Source organism: Poecile atricapillus, chromosome 4 (assembly GCF_030490865.1).
Source record: "Poecile atricapillus isolate bPoeAtr1 chromosome 4, bPoeAtr1.hap1, whole genome shotgun sequence".
Taxonomy (NCBI): Eukaryota; Metazoa; Chordata; class Aves; order Passeriformes; family Paridae; genus Poecile; species Poecile atricapillus.
The window spans coordinates 4,466,570-4,490,438 of NC_081252.1; the positions used below are offsets into that span (position 1 = coordinate 4,466,570).

Consider the following 23,869-nt stretch of genomic DNA (forward strand, 5'->3'; position numbering starts at 1 on the left):
CAGAATGATGTTATCCTATATTTACAGCCCATTTTTAGAGGCAGTCTCCAGTGGGCATCTCTCCTTCCCCACATTAAGCACAGATATTAATAGTGGGACAAATTAGGCTCTTTTCATCACATGCAGATGCTTTGCCTTGGCTGTGTGGTCACTGGGCCCTCGTATTGCTGGTATTTAATTGGTGTATTAAAAGCTCATGGTGTATTTGTGGTTTGAGAAGCTCAAGAGTTGCAGGCAGAGGAAGTGCTAATGTGCATCTGCAGCTGGTTGTAAGCAGGAGGTGGGAGCCAAGGAGTGTTACCAGACAGGTTCTTAATTGATTTGTTCAGTTTTATATCCTTTTTTCTTCTTCCTATCAGCTCAGAGCTGCCTTGTAAAGCCAGTGACAGTTTGTGCCCTGTCTCTGCTGAGCTTTGAGCTCTGTACTCACAAATGAGCACAGAAGATAATCACTGAGCAAACAAACCAAGGGATGAAATCAAGAGCTATGGGCTTTGGATTAGATACATCCGACTTGCTTTTGTCAGATAAGGATGTACAAAGGGGGAGGAGGAATATCTTATTATTGATGGCAGGGAAAACTTGGTTTGCTTTATTTTTGGAGTATGTGCTATCAGAGACTTCTGCTTGAGTGATTTTTTGCCTCTCTCTGTATCCATTGCATTGCCTATAAACAAGGAGAGTAATACTTGAGGAGTTATCAGTTTGTAAAATTTAATCTGAGATTTTGTTCATTAGTGTCTTTGAAGGGTTTTGGGATCCTCTGATAGAAAAAAGAACCCCAAACTACAAAACATGATCAACTCAAACCCAGCTGATAATCAAAATAATTGTAATTGCCCATTTCCTTAGGCAAGCTCTGGAACACACATTGATGTTTATGTAAATAGGATGACACTGGGATAGCAAAACTTTGGGTAGCCTGTGACTTTAGCACTAAGTTCAAATCTCTCTCTTGTTCCCCTGAGGCTGAGGATCTCATGCTTGATGAGAGATTTGGCAGCGAGGGCTTTGGGAATGGGGATTAGGATGGTGCAGCTGTGGGGGCCATCACTCAGATACACACAGATAAGGTAAAACTTCCTCTGCTGCCTGCCAGATCCAGAGCAACAGGAAAATGACATTTATGGAAGATGTGGGGAAGTTTTTCCTCTCACCAGGCAGGCAGTGGAAAGGACAAAAATCTCAGTGATACATGGCTCAATTTGGAGGGCTCTGGGGGAAGGCAGACTCCTGCTTCACAAGCAGTGTATGTGGAAAGGAATCCTTGAAGGCAGAGGCTCAGAGGTGTCTGTATCTGCACTGAAATCAAGGCAATTAGATACCTAATTAGCAATTAGTTCTGTGTGTACAGGACTGTTTAGATAGCTGATTTCTGTGTCTTGTGATAGAGCTGTTTGAAGCAGGCTGCAATTGTAAGCTCCCATTTTATAGAACCTTATTTACAAGGTGTGGATAAAGCCATGTGAAACAGAGCCAAGGCTTTTATCTACCAGCCAGAGGAGCCAAAAGGTCTTCATAAACAGAGCTTTTGTGTGTTATTTGGGATCTTCAGCAACCTTGAGTATTGTTCTTGGATATAATAAAGTGCTCTCCCTTCCTGACGACCCTGTTACCTCTTTAGCCATGTTTAAAAGAAGTGAACAGAGAAATAGCACATTAGGTGGGGAATTAATGTGATCACACTTCCAAATAATTACTGCAGCTTCCCTTGCAGAAGCTGTCACAGAGTGTCACCTCTACATGCAGCCACAACAGGAGGTGGGAAGATACAGTCAATAAATGAGAAATGTGAGAAATGGCACCAGCACTAAGCTGTGTTCTCCTGAGTATAATATTAAAGAAAGGTAGTGGGCAACAAACAAAACAGATGTAGCATCAAGAATATTTTCTGTGTATTGTTCCAGATGTGTAATTTAAATTTGGATCCACAATGTGAAATCCAAGGGTAACAAAAGAGGTTTGCTTTAACTTGGAGGGCTCAGAGAAATGCAGCTGCAGAACAGGGAGGTACTTTTTAAACTAAGACATGATGCTGAGGATGAGAAAGCCAGGGAGGAATCAAACTCACTCTGAAGTCATGGCTGGGACCTCTCTGATAGCTATCAGGAAGGCTGTCATATCGGGAAGATAAATTTCTCCCACAAGAGAGAATTTCAGAGGAAGCCTCTTGAAAAGAAATGTTCTCATAAGTAAATCGTACAGCTCATATAGATTCAAGGTCTAGGGGTTGATACAACCCCTGTCCAAATGTTAGCAGGAAATAAAAGTGTAATAACAGCAGCTTTTCACTGACATCAGCTCCTTATTTATAGGCACCCTAAGGAGTCTCTACCCTTCATGACACGGGCTTTATCTTGCTGGAGTTGAAGTTACAAACAGATTCCATTACCAGCTCTGTTTTCAGGCTGTGCTATAGATTTTACTCCCAAAGGTGGCCTGACCTGGATGACTTCATGCTTCCTGAAAATACTAGGAGAATTTCCCCACGGGTTTAAAGATGAAGTATCTGTGTATTTTTGAGATATGGATTGTTTAAAAAATTAGTCTTGCATTTAAAACCTCAGCTCTGTTTGGGTCTCTGGGCCAGGCTACACAAAAGGCATGAACAGGCCATGCCAGGAGTGAGGCTGACAAGGAAGCAGAACCGTACAAAGGAAAAGAATTTATCCTGCCAAGCAGAAGATGAGATGGGGGGGAAGTCTGGCATAATGAGTAAACAGTTAAGCCATTTTTAATTAATTTTCTATAAAGGTTGTTTGGAAAATATTTCCATAAACAAGGGAATAAATTGCTTCCAACTGCTCGTTCAGGCATTTGCCTCTGCCTTTTTCCTGATGTGCCTCGGCTCCTGTGAGGGATGGGAGGAAGGGGTGCTTGGCCTTTTGGAGCTGGGAAGAGCTGGGATTGCTCTTCCCAAAGCAGCTGAGGAAGCCCCCCTGTGTCCCTCTGCTCCTGTGAGCAGCTCTGGCTGCTTGGCATTTCTGTGCCTCACCAAAGACCACACAGTGTCTTTTCCAAAGGCAGCATTATAGATTTCAGGTTCTTTTTGTCATGTGCAATAAGCCAGCAGAATTATCTTGAAAAGGCTGTAAATAGTACAAGTACTGGGAGTTCTGGACAAGAGGGGAGGATGGCTCTTGGAAGTTCAGGGCACAAATGAGGAGAAGGCAAGAACCATTATCTATCAGTATTAGTAAGAGTTTAGCTATCTAAAGCAGATCCTTAAAAATAGGCACAGTGAAACCCAGCAGCTTCATTTGCTGGCTCTGTCAGCATCAAGATTTCCCCCAAACCATACACCAGGTTTAGGGTTCACTGCAGCTTCCTCCCTGCCTCACTGAGGATGTTTGCAGCAGACTTTAGGGAGTTGAAAACCTGTGTGCACACTGCTGCCCCAAGCTTGGAAGGCCAGCTGAAATCTGCTGTGTTTTCACTGATTCTGATCCCTAAGGTCCTGCCAGGATACTTAGGGCAGGGCTGCTCCTTCTTCAGAGATCCTGTGTCAAAGGGAAAGGCTAAGACAAAATTCACTTAGACTCACAAACAGGCTGGGTTTGGGATGAGTTTCTAACCTCACTGCCTGTATTTTTTAAGCCTGAGTAAATATATAGGTATTGTATAGACAAGCATGAAACCCCATAGAAATCATGGCCATGGCAGTGAGGGCATCCTAGTAAATCTCTTGGGAGCTCTTACTATTGCAAACTCTTTGTTGAGGATCATCTGCTCCACCAGTGAGGACTCATTGTGGAAGAGGTGTGGCTGCATGTGACTCCACATGTGGGGAAACCACCAGAACTCATCCACAGATCTCAGCAGCAGGTCATCACCCTCATCCTCCTCCTCAGTCCCTGCAGAGGGAAGAGAGGGACAGAAAAAGATACTAGAAAAGCAAAAAAGGCCCATAATTGCATTTTAAACACAGAAGAGTTTGCCAAAACACCCGGTGTCTTTGGCCTGTATTAAATATAAACAGTAGAACTTTTTTTTTAACATATATAATCTTACAAACTGCCCCCTCCCCATTTTCTCTCTTTGTTTTCTTTTAATGCCACACTGTCTTTTCATCCCCACAACCAGGTAGCTTGGATTTAATGTGCCAAAACAGTGTCAGGAGCATTAATGCTGTGTTCCAGGTCTTCTGAAAGTTGGACAAATGATGATGTTCATCAGTATTAAAGAGAAGGTTCAGTATATATCAGTTATATTCCTTTTTGTCCTGATAATAATTTCACTGTTGAATACAAAATATTCTCCATAAAGGCAACATATGGATAAAAATGAGATCTTATCCATGCTTCCCCTCTATCTTCCTTATAACTCCTATTTCATTAGCCTTGCTTAATAGAAATCTGATCATTTCTGGTAAAGTGTGAGAAAAGTTTTAAAATGGAATTAGGCAGCAAGCATGAAGCTGCAATGGCAAAAGGCTTGCAAATATTTCTTAGGGTTCAGTGTTCAATTTTAGCCAGATTTAATTGGGTAAACCCAATAAAACCTCCTGTGTTAGTAAAGGGTATCCTTTTCAGGCAGAAGAGAGGGTATGTGGCTGTAACACAGAAAACTTCCCATTTGAAACAGGACACAATGCTGCTCCCACCATCTGCAGCCTCATCTGCCCTGCTTTTCCAGCCTGGAAAGGCTGAGTGACATTCCAGTAGCTTCACTCTCAAACTACCCAACAATATTGGTTTTTTAGCAGATTGCCTTTTTGTTCTTTGCCATTTGAATGCTTTTATTTTGCTTCAGTCTGAGAAATAATTGCCAAAGTCAGTCTCCTGATGCAAACATAGAAATGCTGCCTGCTTACAGGCCCTTTAATGTTTTCCACAAGCAAATGCTCCACGGATGTCACTGTTTACTTGGCAGGAACATGTAGAGGTGCCTGTTCGGTGCATGCACTTCAGCTCTTGGCTTTTATTTCTCATTTCTGCAGTGGATTTTAAAGAATTCCACCACACAAGGAGAGAGGTACTTTGAAATTTTCACTCAGAGTCACTGAATCCCTCTGCTCCCCTCTTTGCTGCACTCTCCAAGTTCTAAGGAAGCTGTTCCTGCTGATGGGAGTGCAGCTGGAAAAAGAAAACAACCTTGTTTACTCGGGAATTCCACCCCAAAAAGAAAGGCCTGGTTGCTGCTCCCTCTGTGCCCTGCATTTTTGGAGTGACTGCCTTGGTTTTGGGGTGTGTGCTTCACCTGCAGTCGCTCAGGCAAGGGAAGAAACTTAACACAGGCTTTCAAAATGGGACAGAGCAGGGAGAGAATGGAGTTTGTGAGGCAACTGAGGATCTCTGATAAGCCAAAATTAGGGATGAAGAGGAAAAAACTGGGTATTTGAAATAAATCAAGAACTACAATCAGGGTAGATTTAGGTCAGAGTATAATTTAGTGCCTCATGAACTTTTGAAGTGGAGTGTGGGTCTTCAAATAAATCCTACCTTTCCCCATGATTTTTTTTGTAAATATAGATATAAATAAAACTTGGAGCTTCTTTTACTGTAACAAAACCCAAACAATGTGAAGCATAATGCTCTCCATTTTAAATAACAGAATAATTTAAATGATAACCCCATCCTGTTATGACAGAGGTGAGGAAGAAAGGTTGGAAGCTGAACAACCTTAGGTGGTGGCATTGTTTATGAGGTTAAATTTTCTTGCAAACTTCAGAAAAGAATGTTTTTTGGTTTTATGAGTTCTTAGATAGTGTTATTTCCAAAAAAAAAAATCTCATGGCCAGGTTTGAATGGAGCATTTGGTGGATGGTTCTATTCTTGAAGTACTTCTGCCCAACCCCTTATTCAGAGTATTGGAAGCTAAACCAGGGATCTTGAGGTTTTAATTTCTCATATAATCTACATCCTTTCTGTAAATTTCTTCATTTAAATGTGAAATCTGAAAAATGCATAAAACCTATGGACAGGGTGAGCATGTGTCTGCTTTGAGTCGGCTTTACACAGGTAATAATATGAAGTTGTGCGTATTTTAAAACTATAACCGTACTTAGAGGTTTCTTTGGAGTTGAAAACTGAAGCGGAATTGGAAGCTGCAACCAGTAATCTTGTACTTCTTAAATTCAAATCCTGAAAATGTCTTAATTTCAATTGCTGCAGGATGAACAAGTGGGAAATGTTTGTTAAAGCTGCAGAACTAACAGGGTCTGCTCTTTCTTTTTGTTGATGCTGTTAATACACCAGTGCAGAGTTTACCAGCTGATGTACTGCAAGATCTGATTTGTCAGCAGCATCTTTCCAAGAGAATGTGGCACAGTTTAATCTGCAAACACATCCCCACATTTATCTCCCTTCTGTAGTTTTAAAGTGATCCAAGTTTTGCAGTGAGAGCACAATGCCACACTAAGGAAGTCAATAAGGCACAGCAGCTGAGGAGCACTAATAGAACACTTTGATTATCTGGTAGTAAAAGCCTCTGTGGGTCAGCAAGCCACATGTACAGTAATTAAAGAACACCTTTCCATGCTTTATTTATAATGAGTCAATAAAGTGTGTGTTGTGTGGAGAACATGCTGAAACATTTCCAGCCAGCTGAGATGACAAAGGGCCAAAATCCCCACCCTGTAAATGAAGTGCTCTGTTAAAAACCCAGCTGCATCCAGGCCCCTTAATGGAGCCAAGGACACGCTTCAGCTTGGGAAGTAGTTCTGTGCAATTTTGGGGAGCCTTGAGAGCCTTAGGAAGGTGAGCAGGCATGCATATCCTCCTCTCTGCAGTAGTAGCAGCTCTGAAATTGGTCAGGGTTGTATCAAAACCTGTGACACTGTGGAGGCTCTTGGGAAAGAAGGGAAAATAGTATCAGGTCATGGAGTGGAGTTTTTTCCAAGGCTCTATGTTCTCTGTCTGCCAATGCTCAGTGTGTCACGCTATTGATGGTAAAACCATCTCTTTCTCCATCTCCTCCCCTCCATGGATCACCTTTCTCCACTAGAGATTGGTTCCAGCTCTGCTCTGGAGGTGGCCACCACCAAGCAGGTTTCTGCTTTAGAGCAGCTCAGAGCCTCAGGCTGCTTTTTTGTTTTGCTGCACTGCACGTGTGTCCAGCTCATCTCCAGAAGGAGCAGCTGCCCAGGCAGGTCAGCATGGAGTGAGGAGAGCGCTGTAGTTCTGCCTCCAGACTTGCTCTCTGACCACAGCTCTGCCACTGCCTTGTTATATGACTCCAGGCAAGTAATTCCATCTCTGGCTGCCTCTCATTTTTTCCAGGCTCTTCAGCCTGGATCTTTAGTCCATGAGGTTTCCTGGGCAGCAGTTGCTCAGCATTAAGTGCTTGAACATGGGGAAAGCAGCCTGGACTTAGCGACAGTGATAAAAAAAAATCATTTTGTCTGCTCTCTACTCATCCCTCTGAGGCTCCCTCATCTCCCCTCTCCCAGAGTGCCCTGCCTTACTCCACAGCTGCCTCACAGTCCAGGAAAGCAGGGGCTGGACCGTTCCTAGGTTTTAACCTCACCCTCCCATCCTCTTGCTGCCTTTTCCCAGGCTCCAGATAAGTTTCCCTGGTGCCATTCAGTGAGTGTGGCTGGATGGGCTGACAGCTGAGGGTTTTGGAGCTGGTCTCCAGAGGTGGGAAGGACTTGAAAAGAAGGACTGGAGGTTCTCCCTTGCAGGAAGTTTCTTCTTGCCTCAGCAGTACTAGGGAGCAGCACAGTTCAGTGGCACCACAGGGAAGCCTCAGTGGAGGTGCAGCAAGGGGAAGGCAAAAGAGAGGAGGAAAAGAAGTAACATTTTTAAAAAGGGGGTGTTGTACTGTGGAGAGATGGAGCAAAAATGAGAAAGGAGTCACAAGGACGAGGAGATGTGGAATCAACTCATCTTCCACAGAAGCAGAGTGCAAGTGTGCAGCTTGTTATTGCACCAAGTGTGGGAAAGGCAGGCTTTTAGTACAAAGCTCTTTTCATCGTGTTTTCCTTTTGTCATCCCTCTTCATCTGCAGATCACCAAGACAGATTACCTTCCCAGGCATAACGAAATCCAGTGCATCCCAGTGAAACCCTTCTGCCTCCTCAGAGGTTTTGAGACATGATTTTCCCAATCTTTTACTTTTCACCATACCTATCACACCAGAAAAAACCTTACTCTGTATTCTGTGCTGGCCTGTCTCCTGTGGAATTAGAGAGATTTCTGCAACTGCTTTGCCTCCTTTATAACACTAAGATTTGCCGCCATACATCTTTTAGGAAAACACCAAGGGCATCCTTGTGTACCTGAGCAGCTCATCCATAGTGTGTCTTTACCCCTTTGCATACAGAATTAGACACTGAAATGGTGGAACATGTATTTCCCAGTGAGTCACTCAGTTATTTAGAAAGGGAATGTTTAAAGCTAGCTTCAAAGTTTTGTCACCTATTTAACTGCAGCTACCTGGGAGCACGAAGTTACTTCTTACCTGTATGGTAAAATTTTCCTGAAAATCCAAGGTTGAAGGTAAAATTTGCAACCTGAGTGCGCAGTAAATTTTGAGTCTCTAGTAAAGCCTGAAACAGATAAGAAATTAACATGGATTTAGAAAAGTTAATATTGTTTTGGGATCACCTTTCTTTATAAAACTATTACAGAGAGCTTAATTTGTTCCATGCGAGTTTGATGGACTAGAAAAGGTAGTGAGAGTGCCCAAGTATCCAAGGGGGTGGTGGTTCTGTGGCTTGGCCCAGGCTGTTATCTGCTGGGGTTGTGATCTGTGGCAGGACTCAGAGGCAGCAATATACTGGATCACTGGGTCACCCACGCTCTGGGTTATTAGTGAAGCTTGATAAAATGTGCTTAAAACCCAAAATAAAATCAGGAATACTAATAGTCATCTAGGCATGAAGGCATTGGGTTTTACTTACCTGCAGGACTGTTTTGGGCTGTATCTGAATAGCAAATTCAGGCTTAAGTGTGAATGAGCAAAGTTTCAGGTTTGACCTGTGGTAGAAGCAGTGTCCATGTCATAAATAAATTTTTAATTTAATTAATGTTTATTTTATTCTCTCCTCCAAGCTAAGGTAAACCATGTAAATGAAATGGAAGGGTGCTGCTTATAGAAGAAATAGGTAGCATTGGCCACTTGGCCAGTATTTCTTTTGGGCATATTTCCAGCTACAGGGGAAAGAGAGAGAGAAGATGGTTAAGCCTGTGTGAGTTTTACTTCGTTTACTACAGGTTGTTAGCTCTGCACTGCTCCTAGAGCAGGTCCTTGTGCACAGATCTGCTTTGGATCTCCAGCCCATGCAATTTGGGTGTGCTGCATGTGAGATGGGGAGTGCATTTATCTCTCTACTGGCCTTGCCAATGCTGAATAGGTTATAAACTCTGTTTTCATCAATTTTCCCTGTCTCCATTATGTGGCTCTTGAGAACTTTTCCTGTTATCTATTAATAACACTAGTATTGATTGGACCTTCATGTTCTTGCAGAGTTCAAAGCTAAAATGATTGCAGTGGTTTACACACGCCCCCAGCCCAGCTAATGTTGTCCTTCATTTGAAATCATTGCATTCTGTGTGGTCATCATTTCACTTCACTTTGCAAGAAAATAGTTTTTTGGTCTAATTTAAGCAATGAGTAGCACCCCTACTTGGGACCAGAAACCAAAAGTATCTCCAGTGAGGGATAAACAATAAAATCAGGGTTTAAGCAGCTGAGGTGTGTGAGTGTAATACAAGAGGCTTCCAGGCAGGATGCATCAGCCTTGTTTTCTTGGATAGAAATGTACACTGGGGTGGCAAGGAAGATGTAAAGCAGAGGTAGCGTTTATCAGCTACAGCAGTCACCAAACAAATTCCTCTCCTTGCTAAAAGAAATAAAGTAGTCTTATGACAGTGAATCTTGTGCTTTAGCATTAAATATTAAGGTAGCTGTATGGTTTCCAGCCTATCTTGCCAGACATTTAGCGAGTTGATTATTTCAATCCTGTGACAATTTCACATGTGGGACTATATTTACATAATATATAACAAGTAAATGTTCGCTAAAATGTAAAACCTAGAGATGAACACCACCGTTAGCTGAGACACTGAGGAAAATCCCCAGCTGGTAAAAAACTGGCACTAAATTGACACCATTAAAGTCAGAAGCATAGAATCTGAGTCATTATATTTTAGAACATAATTTTCCAAGCTATCTAGAGCCTTTTAGATATGTTGAGAAAGACTGATGGGCTGAGCAAAATCAATTTAATTTTCCTTTGAGGGAAGAACATCTTGAGAAATTATCATCGTTTAACATATAGTACGAGCAGGGGCACGAAACAAACATCATTTCATCACCTGGGCTCCTCTCTCCTGCTCCCCTCACATCTCAGCAAGATGACAGAGCTGTGGGATAGGCAGGAGCCTTCCAGCCCACTGAGGTCTCATTAAAAACACAGAGCGAGGATTAAGATGTAAATCCTGGAACCTGCAGTGTGTCAAGCATTTTCCTCTGTCTAAAGGGCAAATCTGTCACTCAGACGGGATTTGGCTTGGTCCTAAAGACTTTTTTTTTTTGCCATTTCAATTTCCATAAATGCATATTAATTTATATAATATGCAGCTAAATTTTGTTGTCATGACCTCCCCCCTTTTTAGCATTGGGAAGACAGAGTCATCTAAGCCAGTCCAAACTTATTTAGTCACTGCTTGTCTGTTTGGGGGAAGGGCAGTAATGCCTTCCACAACCTTAATATGAAAAAACTTGGCAGGTGGATAGGGTCTGCCTTCCCTGTCCTTAATGAAAGGGTGGAGAGGCTGCACATCCCTGGCACCCAGAAACCTTCCTGGGATTAGCACAGGCTCCATGTGAGGCAGGAAGTATTTATTTGGTTTGATTCTGAAGGTTCTGCAGGATGGAGAAGGGCTATTGAATTTTAACAAATTGGAAGACTGGAAAGCTGTTTCCTTTCCAAGGCCAGGTGCCACTGAGCTATCACCACTCTGCCTGCTGTCCCTGGCTGCACAGGTATCCCTGCTTCCCTGGGGGCTCAGTGGTCCCCATCCCATCCCTGTCCCCCCCATGGCATGCCTGTGGAAATGAGACCAGCATTCCCTGCTGAACCCACAGGTGGTTGGTTTTGGGCAGTTAAACAGGCCATGCTTAATAATGATGGCTTTGCAAGGAAAGAAGCAAGGAGCGCGCTGCACACGGACAAACAGGCACGTCTCCGTGCCAGACTGAGCAAAGACAGGAGTTTTTTTAAGATAATCTAAGCTGTTCTTTCAAATACAAACCCTTAATTGCCTGGAATCTCTGAAAACTCACGGATTTAACTTTATTAATTGATTCCCTGCTTTGTCAGCAGAGCTTCTCTCTGACACCCACAAGATACAGTTTCTTCGTTATATTGCATTCAGCAGCCTTTTACATTAATCCATATAATTACCTTTTGTAGATTTGAAGTTGCCGTGTCTTTATTCTTCGTAATTGGTGCATCTATTAGGAAGAAGTTGATATTTTCCTGCTATGTCCTTGTTAATTATAACTCTATCCTTCATTTACATAATCAACTTTTTGGGGCGATTTCTCTAGGAACATTTCATGCCTAATAGGAAGCAATTTGCTTTCCTTCATTAAGTACATTAAAACTTCATGCCCCAGACATCATTGACTGTAAACATTTGATTCTGCTCAAATTTAATGCACCAAGGCATTTTGCTGTGCTGTATTAGGTTTATTTATGTGCTATGTTCTGGATTGTTAGCTGCTAATGAGACTTTGGCTCTTATTGCTCGAAGGCCTGAACAGTAACCTCATTTTAATGAGTTCATTATTTGCTGCCTTCTGAGTAGAAGACAACAAATTTTCCTTTTAATTAAAGGTCAAAACACCTCTGGCTGAGGGAAGTGTAGAGGTTATCAAATCCATGGAGAAGGCAAATGAATGACTTCTCCTGATTTTGATGCTGAGCATGGGCTGGCCAGGCTGAGGTAGAAGGTGCCTCTCTGGGGAGCAAAACTCCAAATCTAAGTGAAGCAATAACAACGCTAAAACGCGGTGCTGGATTTCTGAAGGCGCTGTTAAGGAAAAACAGAACCTGAAAGTCAGCCAAATTAAAGAGGCTTTCCTCCTCACCCAAAAGGTCTGTGTGGATCAATTGAGCTGCTAAAACACGAGCCCTTCCTTGCATGTGCAGTGGTGATGCCAAATGGATTGATCCAACACAATGGGATCTCATATTTCCTATTGGGGAAAGTGAGGCAAATGTTGGGGGGTCAATATCGGGGCTGTTTGTAGGGATGCAGCTGTGGGTCTGTGTGTGTGTGCAAGTGCACAGGCAGGGAGCAGTGATCCCTGAAACTTCAGTTAAACCAGAAAAGGATTAATTATGGGGATTGATGCACAGGTCCTTGTCCTTTTTCTAGTATTCTATTAACCAAGATCCTTTTGTGTGCCTTTCATTCTGTTCCCACGGCGGGTAACAGCGTTAGAGGCAAGAAGGGTTCCTGGGAAAGAAAGGACAAGTGTCTGTGAGACCAGCTGGTGAAAACTGAAAATCTAGTTCTGGAGGAAAATCCCAATAGTCTCTGAACCATAGACGTTGTTTAGCTTAAAAACTGCAGCTGTCAGAATATCTTTGACACCTCTAAACATGATTTCTGCAAAACAGAAGCAAACTCCTGATACTCTGAGGTTTCTCAGGGACATTTCTAGAAACTGAGAGCATCAGGAAAAGTGAGGAGGGACACAAGATTTTCAGGGCTTACTTTGCCCAGTGTGGAGCAGAAAGCCTGGCATTTTGTTGGGATTCCTGCTCATACATGTGACCTTCCAGAGGCAATGCTGTGAATGGGAGTTTTGGAAAACAGCAAAACCTCCAGATCTTGGAGTTGCCCGTGTCTGTGGCAGGGTCTGTGTGGTCATGGTGCTCAGGGTGCCCCTCCTCTGGGGTGTTCCACGAGGGAGAGCTGCCCAAGGAATCCCCATCCCAAGTTGCTATGGAGCCTGTTGGTGAGGCTGCGCAATGTGTGGGGCTGCTGAGAAAGTTCTTGGCTCAGTCTGGAAGGAGATCAAGGGAAGGAGGGCAAGTTGGACATTCCTGCTTTGCAGACTATCTGTAGTTTGCTGTCATCTTGAGTTATTTTACTTGCACAGAGTCGTTTGAGGAAGTGCTTCTGGCACGAGAGGACGTGCCAGCACCCGGCATCCCAGGGGTGCATGGCCAAGGTTACGCTGTCCCATCGCCTTCTCAGGGATATGACTGAAACTCTTGTCAAAAAATGGGCTCTCTTGCCATTCCTCCAAGTCATTATCCGTTTGGGAGCAGATCCTAGTGCTGATTCCACTGCTGCAGGTTTCTGCTCTTTGGTGTGTATATAAAATATGGATATGCTCCCTATATACCCAATACTTTTTATTTATATATACTGTAGATAGAAAATACGTGCCAATATTTGCACATATATAACTTTGACTTTACCTCTGCTTTGAGCTGGGGCTTAGATTAGATCACCCCCAGAAATTCCTTCCAACCAAAGTGGTTTTTCACTTCCAGACAATTTTCTCAGGATTTTATGGCACACACTTGTTATTAATACCAACAAGTCTTTTAATGCATTTATTCATTTTCCTTCGTCCCTAACATCTGTCCTTAATGCTTGTGCAGCTACATAGCCCTGAGGTTCATTCCCAAGCTGTTCTTTGCAGCAATTTGCTGGTGGTCTGTGGAAAGTTGGAGGACTACAAAGTAATAGTTTTACTCTAAATTTCCAGCTGAAAATTTTTGGAAGGAAAAAAAAAAAAAAAGCAAAGAGTACTTGCAGCAATGTTTCTTTGCACTGCAAGAAGCTGCTGTCAGGATGTGATTTTTTTTGATTGCCTCTTCCCGCTCTCGCTCCCTCCTGAAATCTATGCTAGGATAAAAAAAAATCTGACTAAGCCAGCCTGCTGTGGTCTTGGCAATTTTCAAAGCCGGTGGAATTGGAATTGATAGGAATACCACAAAGCAGTTAAAATCGTAGTAATGACTGGAAGGAAGGTGTGAAATAACTAGCCACTGCTATTTTCTGTGAGGAAAGCTGTCAGTAAAAAAGTCTTGTCTAGCGTGACATTACTGATGGGGTCACTGTAACACCGGGATTCCAAGTTCCCTATTTTCAGCTTTCAGATTGGAGCATAAATTTCTATCATAAGGGGGACAATCAAGCCAGCTGTATCTGCACTTGTTAAAACTCAACTTGGTAAGGAATTTATGAGCCCAGTGAAGCTGAGTTGATGATTTCTGCGTGGTGAGGGTTTTAGCCCACTGCCCATGCTTATAACAGATAATACCAGTGCAGGAATTAGGGAGAATCCACATTATTGACTTACTGGCTAGAGTTGGAAAGCAGTTTAGGGGTTGGAGTTAGTCAAATCTTTAATGGGATTTTGAAATCTCTCTATACCCTGTGCCAAACCTGACTGGATCACAGGGAAGCTGCCAAACCTCACAGCCCCAGAGATGCTTTTCACCCCATCCTTCCTACAAATGGTGCCATTCCCAGTGCTGGCTGCAGAGCGTTGGGCACAGAGCCAGCGAGGTGAGCAGGGCTTTTCTCCTGCCTTCCCGAGGGCTGGGACTGCATTTCCTCCTGCATTTATTTCCCTGAAGCGCCGTGCTGATCCTTAGTGCTGTATAAATAATTAATAGGGAGCTTTTGGGTGGGGCTGAAGACAGCCAGCTCTGGCTGCAGATCTGTTTTTTATTGTAGAGCTATTACTTGAGTCTGTTCAGCATTTCCCTGGAGTTAGCTGCCTTTGTGTGAGGTCTGACAGGATAGGTGGGTTTCTCTGAAGCAAGAAAGAGGTGATGATTTGTACATATTTGTGTAGTATATTTATTGGAAACAGAAAAAAAATATTTTTCCTTCTTGAATGGAACAACCAGTTCATCAGATCTATTTCTGCTGCTGCTTTGTAGCTGTTTCCTTAAGTCAGAAAACTGTCAGGAGCCTGCCTGCATTTAATTTGAGCCAGAGGAGTGCATCTGTCCCAGCAGAGGGTCAGCCAGTTCCAGCTGAAGGAGATGAATGGGGTGGTACAGCACCAAATTTACTACTCATTCATGACTAAGTGGTGAATAACATCCCTGAGAAGTCAGGAGGCGGCTTTTGATTGAGTATGGGAAGAGAGATGATGCCGAGTGTGACACAGATACCCGGACAGTGAGAGCACCTTGACCAACTGCACAAGTGTGGGTGCACATAAAAATATCCATGGCAATTATCCAGCCTCTCTTCTTGGAAAAAGGAATTCCTGGCCTTGTTAGAGCATCTAGAGGCAAAAAGCTCAAATGAAGAGCAAGGGGACAGTCCAACAGGGCAAACAGGATGAATTGAAAATAAAGAGCTTGAATAAAAAGTAGGGTTTATTTTAACTGAGGCCACACAGATGAGTTCAGGCCATTTTTCCCCCTTCTGGGAAGCAAACCTAAGGCATTAGGGCTGGCTGGGAGCATCCACAGGAGCTGCTGGGAGCAGGGAATGGCTGCAGTGGTTTCCTGCCAGCAGTGATTGCTGCTCTGTGTTGGCCTTACCCGCTGAGAGCATTTACAGCCTATTTGGGAAAGCACTGAGGGTCTCCAGTATCAATCACTCCTGCTTTTGAAGGACTTTCTAGGAATGCTAACCAAATCTGCTGACAAATCCTGGAAAGGGAAAAGCCAGCATGTGCCCAAGCTGAGAACAGGTGGCAATTCCCTGGGCTGGCACAAGCTCGGGGCTGAGCAGGAGCTGGTGGCACTTTGAGCAGAGCAGTGAAGGGGCTTAGAGATTATTTCTTATCAGTTCTGACTTTTCAGAAGCTTAAGCATTTTCAGCAAAAGAAATCTCTTGAAGAAAGGCTCTCCAGGCAGGGGAATCAGGGAAAGGCAATCTGCCAGTGGGAGATCAAGGATTATTGGTCCAGTTTTTGAAACAACATGATCAGGAGTGCTTGTTCTAATTTCAGTGGCTCTGTTCCCTATGGCTGCAGTTGAGCCTGGCCAGCTGAACACCAGCCCCATGAAACAAAGGTGTTCTATTTCCCCATACCCACATCTGCACGAGGCAGGTGGGGTTTGTCTCCAATTCCGCTTTCTACCAAGAAAGGCCCAAAAGGCAGGGTCAGAACCCACGTGTGACAGCTCTGATCAATCACAAAATTAATCCCTAAAATAAGGATTGAACTGCAAAGCCGTCTCGAGGCTTTACAGGGACCACATCAAGGTCTAAAATGGGATATGTTAATAATAAAATGCATGTTGAGCCGTAGTGGTCCTGTTGCAGGAAGCTGTGCTGGTGTCAGTCACTGTGCTGTGTGTCACTCACATAAAACCCAGACTGGACATTAATTAGCTCAGGTCATGTTTATGCCATGCCAAAAAAAACAGGCTCAAAGTCTCCCTGTCTTTGCCATAATACAAATATAGGGTAAAAGACAAGTAATACCAATAACTGACTTTTGGCTTGAGTTGTATGTTCTTTCTCTTTCTTGTGTCTTGGTGCTTCAGACTTGCTTCCTTAAGCAAAAAAAATAGAATTACAAAAAAACCTCTACAACCTGGTACAGGTGGGTACTCTGTTGCTATAAATTATTTAAAGGCTAGAGTAATGAAGGCTACCTTATTTATCTTCTTTAATTTATGGATTTGGATCTACTAAGATTTAATCAGAGTGGTTTTCTGTTCCTTTACTGCCCTTGGAAATCATTCACTTGGATAACTTGTCACAAAAATTAAACTTCCTTCAAGTTCTCATCATGTCCATTTATCTCAAAAATCTGAACACCTACCAGCAATCTCAAATTCCTGCTTTAAATTTACTGCTTAAAAACTAACTGATGTATATGCTTTGTGGTGGGGAATTAAGGGGTTTTTTTTCAGCACACATTCAATCAATAAAGGAGAGATTGGAGCAGGTGATATATCCTGATCTGAGGTCTGTCCTTCAGCGTTCACAATGGGTGTGTTGGCACAAAGATGGATTTAGCTTGTGGCTTTAAGAGAGTGCTTCCAGATGTTTGGGGTTTGTTTTTTTTTCCCTATGCCTGTTGCCCACCCTCTCCATAAAAATCAGAAACTAGGGAGGTTTGGAAAATTGTTTCCTTAGGTTATTGTGAAGCCTTCAGTTTGCAAAAATCTTGCTAAGTAAGGGTGTGCTTTAAAAAAGCACTAGGATTAAGTGTTGCTTTTTAACATTTCTGAGATGTTTGGTACTTGTCTGGCAGAGCTTAACTTTTTTGACCCTTCTTCCTTCTTTGTGATGCTGTCTTCCATTATCCAGGGAGCTCACTTCAGTGTTTTGATAACTAGAATTGGATGTTTCTGTGGAATGAAAAGGGAATTTCAAGGCAAATGTTCTTGCTTTACACTGCATCTCATTCACCAGAGATCAGAGTACTTCTGCTACCCCCTACTCCCTCAGGTTCAGAGCAGAGGGAGCTGAAACTTTTTTTGTCCTCTAGGACAGGTTTAAAATCCCTCCATCCTGGAAAATCCTCTTGCTTACCACTGCTTCATTATCCTTGCCAGCATGGAGACAGCACAGTGAGCTGTCCAGAGGAGGAGGCTGGAAGATCCAAAGTAAAATGGCAATGCCCATCTTACATTTCTGCTCAATTCTCCTGAATAGAAAGATGAAAGGCCAGTATGCTGTCCAATAAAATCAATCCAGATCACCAGCTGAGGCTGGCATATTTGAAATCAACAATTTCAGAAGTTCCAGTAGGTTACTTTTTTGGAAAACTAGGTGATTTCAGGTAAAATTGAACAAAACTCTTTAACAGTCAAAGGAAATGTTTCAGGTTCAAAAGTATCACCACACCTTTCCCAAAAGTGGGAAAATTACACTCAGAGCAAAACTGAAGTACAGCTCTTCTTTAGATCACTCTGGAATAGAGACTGACATAAAACTTCAACCTGCACCCTTGAGAAATTCAAGTGGTCCAATGCAATTGTGGGAAAGTGATGAAATCTTTCAGTCCTTTCAGTAACTGCCTAGGAAGGAAACTTGTGATGACAGGAAGCCCTTTCAGATGGCTTTGTTTAAGTGCCCACAGCAAGCCAGTGGGTCCCAAGCTCCCTGAGCAGATTCTAGAGGAGCAGTATGTCTTCCAAGAGGAATAATGGCAGATGACAATAAGAATCCAGTGAAAAATCGGTGTTTGTCGTGTTTTCTGAAGTCTCATAGCAGGTGAATGTCCTGGTTTTTCTCTGTTGTCACACATGGGAGAAGACTGGCTGTGAAGCCTTGTGGTAGCACTTGAGAACAGAGAAAAGGGAGCTGATCTCACCAGCACATCGAATACTTGCATAACATGGTCTTAAAAACAAAAGCAGCACAGAAAGGTTGTGGGGGGAAAAGGTTTGGCTTTTGCTTAAAACAGATCCTTATTTCAGAGCCATTCATAAGTATTTTGGTGGCAGCCAGAAAGTGGCATTACTGAGGCAGTTAACTTGTAAATCTAGTTGCTTTTGATCTTAATCATTAAAGGCAGTACTTTTTTCTCTAAATATTCCCATTGAAAACCGTAGCTACTTGCAGTGCAAAGTATGAATTCATGTAACACAGGATCATTAAACTGGGAGAAATATGTTCAGCCAACTATCAAGCTTTTAATTATAGTTGTTACACTAAATTTCCACTCATTTCTGAAGTGAGAGATTCTATTACTCTCCCAGCTGAAGGGTAATGCCATAATTTTGTTTTATATGGGAATAGCTGTTTAAAAATCACAAACACTGAATTGCTGTGACAGGCTTTGCTTGGGTAATGCTCTGCTAGCCAAACAGGACTGTTTGACAAGGTGTACATCCAAATCCTGGAAATAATTTGCACCTGTAAGATAACAAAGAGCTAAAAGCTGGGTGTTATTTTTCCATTGTGGAAAAGCTTCCTTATTCCTCAAGCTCTCCTTTGGGCCGTGCATTCCCTGTTCTTTGCCCCCTGTATCCTCTGCCAGGGTTTAGCGAATCCCATGTGCGATGCCACCAGTGAAATTAATAATCCAGAATATTTCTGGATACCAGCTGGGTTTGAGCAGCTGAAGAGCAGAAGCCTTTTAGAAGGCTGGTTTTAACTGGGCCCTTTCCAGGCACAGGTTTCCTGCCTGAAATTCCCTCTGGTCTTTAACACTCACCTTGGTTTATTTACAGCAGGGATGGGTAGCTTTTGTTTCCTATTAATGTACTGGAAGCCTGTTCCCAGTTAGAGCAGAAATGACAGTGAAAGCGTATGGGAAATGGTATTCCCTTTCCTAATAACAAATACAGTGGAATTACACTTTATAATACCACAGACATATTTGTCTATGATGCACATAAATCTTGGGATATGTTACTAGGAAGATACATGCAGAGCTTTTTTATTAAAGAATTCACATTCTGCAGCTGAACCTATTTTTTTTCAAATGTAATGCATTATTATTGTGGTTGTTATTATTGTTACCATTAACCATGCAGAGCATAGCCTCAGCAGTTCCCACTTGTTCCTGAAACTCCTAAATTAATACGTTTTATAGAGTATTTAATCTCTATTAATTATAGATTCATACAGATTGATGCGTATTTATGCATGTATATTCAATTAATTCCCAAACATTTGTGCTAATTAGTTGAAAAACCTACAGTAAATATTATTACAAAGGAGGTCTTTAGTCTTGTTGCCCTCAGGGATTAAATATTAATGGGAAAATGGACAAAGCACTTGGATCCTCATCCCTTGAGCCTCTTTTTCTTGTCCTGCTCTTGACCAGGCTGCTTTTCCCTGGTAAAACCTGCTGCCCATGTGATTTGCCCTCTTAAAACAATTGGGTCTCCACCAAAAAAGCACTTGTGCTATCAAGAATCACTGACAGCTTTAAGAGCCAATATTTCACGAGGTTTGGGCAAGGCAGGCAAATACAATCTCCTGTCAAAAATGTGAACGCCATCGTTTTTTATACCATTTTTTACTTGAAGGGCTGATGTTTTGGGGTGAAAAACACACAGGTCCTGAAGTCCATGGTTTTAATTCAGTCTGATTCAATCCAGGCAGTTGAAGTGTAATATTGAGACAACTTCTAGGAATTGCTTCAGTGTTAGTATTTTAGATTTAATATGTAATGTGAAAGCTACATTAATAATTCTGGCTTTTAAGTAAAATGAAGAGGCAGTAAAAACCTGAAATATCCATTTCCTGGGAAATTGTTGTGTTCAAGAGATCTCTCACCAAAGTGTGAGTTACTTGCATTTTTTAATTTCTGGAAGATGAGCAATTCCAAATCTACATTTAATTACAATCCTTGCAAAATATGATTTTTTGGTAATATTCTGCAAACTGCCCCCTTTTCCTTTAGTCTGCCAGAGCAGATGAGCTGGGAGAACACGATTTTGTTTGAATCATATTCCAGTGAAACATTCTGCATTTCATAAATCATCATTTTGCCACAGGAAGCTGTTTCACTGGAGCAATCCAGGTTGATCAAGTAACAGGAATATAAAGTTCATTTTCCTCTGCCTTGCCACTTGGCCATTTTGGAAGGATTTTTCACTCATTTAGTATAAGGGTGAATGGTTAAACAAGTAGGATGGGAGGTAAATGAAAATCCCAGCCTCTGACTCTGTATTTTTTCCATACATTGGTCAGAAAGTATTGTGAAGGTGGTACTAGTTTTAATAGATTTAATCTGTGGATTTTTAAAACTGAGGGCTAAAATGCCAGTTTAATGGCTACATCAATTAAAAAGTTGAAATCTGAGGTAAAGGATTCAGCCTTTTCAAATCAGTAGTGTTAAAAATAGCAGGGATGTCATATGCTAGAGAAGCTGAGTGTCTACCACACCACAGGTCCCATTTGTGTTTGGATGCTGCCTGGATGAAAAATGTGAACAGCAGACTAAAGAGAGTGCTGGTAATTAGCAGGAAGAACAAAAACATAACAAAGAGTAAGGCTTAGAAATATTTAGAGAAATTTTCGTGGCTTGGTAAAGGATAGTTATAATTTGTGCTTCTGAAGAGGGGAAAAAAGTATGTAATTCATGGATTTATTTCCTAAAGAAGGCAAACTCTGGACTCTGAAAGGGGAAAGTTTAATTTCTCACAGAAGCTGTCAGGCTGGAAGGACTCCAGGCTGCCTTGGTGCCTTCTGTGCCAGCCTCCACTGCTGCAAATACAGCAACTTCTTACTGTATGCTCCCCTCATCAATGATAAATGCTGCAGCTTGAGATCAGAACACTCCAGTGCAGGCAATGTATTGCAGTAAATCAAATCCTGATGATAGAAAACACTGCCCAGAAAGTCCCAGAGGTTTTAACTAATACACTGGTTTGTAGGAAGTGGTCAAGAATTTATCCTTTAATTTTCTTGTGAATTTTGAAGATTAAATTCTTAATGGAATTAAATAAAAAGAGTTTTGTTTTCTCCCTGACATATATGGGGAGAAATTCTTAAATTTTATAAGATATTATCTATAGAACAGTGTGACTACTTAAGGTTTAAATTAATGTATTTAACATTAGAAATTCTGTTGACATAAAATGACATATTTAGATTACTAAGTAGTCCTGTACTAGAATTTCACACAAAATTTTTTTGAGGCCAAAAAAATACTTTAGTACTTGGTTTTCTTTTTCTGCCTAGATGGAAAGAAAATGGGTGGAGGTGTAGAACATGGGAAATAAAAGCAGTAACTGAAGTGATCTCAGGCCATATTCATAGAAAAGATACAGACTCTAAGATCTGATTTCTGTGAGGATATGTTTATAAAGCTATAGGGGTGGATGGATAGACGGATATGTCTAAGGATTTGAAGCCAGACACAGTCAGATATTTAGTGTTATACTGTATTGTGGCACAGATATGGACAGAAAGTGCCTTGTTAATTATTGCTAAAAAACATAAGTCTTTGAAAATTGAAATTTCTCTCTTGGAGGTTTTTTCTGTTCTTCACCTGTTTGTCCATCCCTTCCTGTACCCACCCTTTTCCTGAGCATTGCCACTTGCACATCATTTGAATAATGCCAACAGTGCTAAATTGAGCTTTTGCTCTAAGTGTTCCTCCTGCTCCCATTTGGATGACAAAGGCATATTTAAAGTCACTTAAGTAACGCTGCTCCTGAAGGAGCTGCATTATAGATGGGTTCCTGGTAATGTGTTTATTGCTGCTTCAAGTGCTTTTAAGGCAATAATTATAACTGCTCTTGCAGTCTGCACCGCCTGGCCCTTCTACAAGGCTATTCCATCATTTCAGAGTGGTGTTTTCTGTGCAGGAAGCAAGTGTTAGTGCTCCTTTTTAACTAATATGCCTTGTTTTAAAGCTCAGGTTAATGCAGGTCTCTCGAGGGGTTGATATAAAGCAGATGTGTTTTTTGGCTCCTATGGATTCCCAAAGTGAAGCTAAATTAGAGTACCACGTGTATCCTGGAAATAGACTCCAGTTTGATACCACCTATGACTTCAGAATTGTTTTAGAGAAAGGATTCAAAGAATAAATACAAATCCAGGATATCAGTGCAAGCGTGGAGGAGGAATGTGTCACAAGTCAGTGGTGCTTGGCGCAGGATGTGAGCACGAGAAACCTCTGAATGTGACCTGGAAAACCTGCCCTTTCCATATTTCCATATTTTGAAATGCATTGTGACATTTTTTAAAACATCTAATTTTTAAATCCTTTTCAAAATTAAGAGCTCTTGAGTTCATATAGCCAGAATGATGTTTTCTCTCTCTCTTTTTTTTTTTTCTTATTATTTTGTTGTTGCATTTTTGTATAATTAATTTGTTGCTTTGTGGAATATTATACTTTTTTCCTTGGAGAAAAAAACCCAAACTTCGAGATATTTCTGTGGTGCTTGTACAAACAATACCAGCTTGAACTCCTTGGAGTCATGTAACCCTATAGACCAAAAACCAGCGTGTTCTCTGGGACAGAAGAATACCGAGTGAGTTTTCAAACAGTCAGGAAAATCTTGCTAGGGACATAACTGGTTAATCAATTCAAGAAGTAGGAAATTTGAGCCACCAGAATCTGTTTTCTGGCAAGACTGCATAAAACACTGTCAAGGCCACCTAATCTCGAGTGGGAACCTGGCAGATGAGAGAACCCCAAATGTGTTTTAATTCAGGGAGGGTACCCAGATAGTGAATCCATCCAGCTGCCAAGGAGAAGGATACAGCTTCTGCAGGGAATTGTGGTTTTCAGCTACATTGGTACTAAAATTCTGAATGAAAGAGCAGGCCCTGTTGAAACAAAAAAAGTGTGTGGAACATTTTGTCTGATGTGTCTTGACAAGGCACTTGAGCAGTATTCAACACTCAAATTATTACAGAAAGAACTGGGTGATTCAAGAGACCTGAACAAGGAAAATATTGAATGAACTGTCATCTCTGATGAAGTGGAATGGAGCACTCTTATTTTTAAGTAAGATTATTAAAGTTTTCATGTAATGCCTCTCAGCTGCTTTTTAAAATTGATTTTTAACGAATTTTAAGATGGTCCAAAAGTGGAAGCTCTAGAACTCCACTTCATTGTGTTCTTCCCTGTCACTCTCTGTGACAAGTGCACCTTTCAAGTGCTTTGAAAGGTGACAGAAGTGCCACCCAGCCTGCAGTGACAAATGCTGGGTTCTTGTGCTCACACATCTCCTGGGCTCAGTTTCTCCCTGGGCTGGCCATGGGTGTGTTCCTTCACTGGCAGGGGCTTTATTGTTATTAAAAGGGAAATCAGAGTGGCTGTTTTATCTCAGGACTGACCATTCTGCCATGCCTGCTGATGTGGCCCAGACATTTCCAGTAGTTCTACCTGAGGGCAGTTGTCCTTGCACAAAAATCAGGGATAATCATATGCTGGAGAGATTGAGTGGTTGAGCTCAGCTCCCTGCCGTGCCAGTACATTTTAATTCGGAGTTGCCAGGAAAGATGCAACTCCAACATGAATTCTTGTCTTGAAAACACTAAAATGAGCCAGAAAT

The 23,869-nt window shown here is 41.9% G+C and overlaps 1 protein-coding gene across 1 annotated transcript in view; it reads right to left on the reverse strand.

Annotated features, from left to right (window-relative positions):
• Positions 1–23,869, reverse strand: part of LOC131578853 (bifunctional heparan sulfate N-deacetylase/N-sulfotransferase 4) — a 51,059-nt gene that overhangs the window by 22,540 nt on the left and 4,650 nt on the right. Inside the window, exons 2-3 of the mRNA XM_058838090.1 lie at positions 8,404–8,491; positions 3,700–3,854 (exon numbers count right to left, since the gene is read on the reverse strand). Of these exons, the coding sequence (XP_058694073.1) occupies positions 3,700–3,854; positions 8,404–8,491 (243 nt within the window). The remainder of the gene's footprint in view (positions 1–3,699; positions 3,855–8,403; positions 8,492–23,869) is intronic.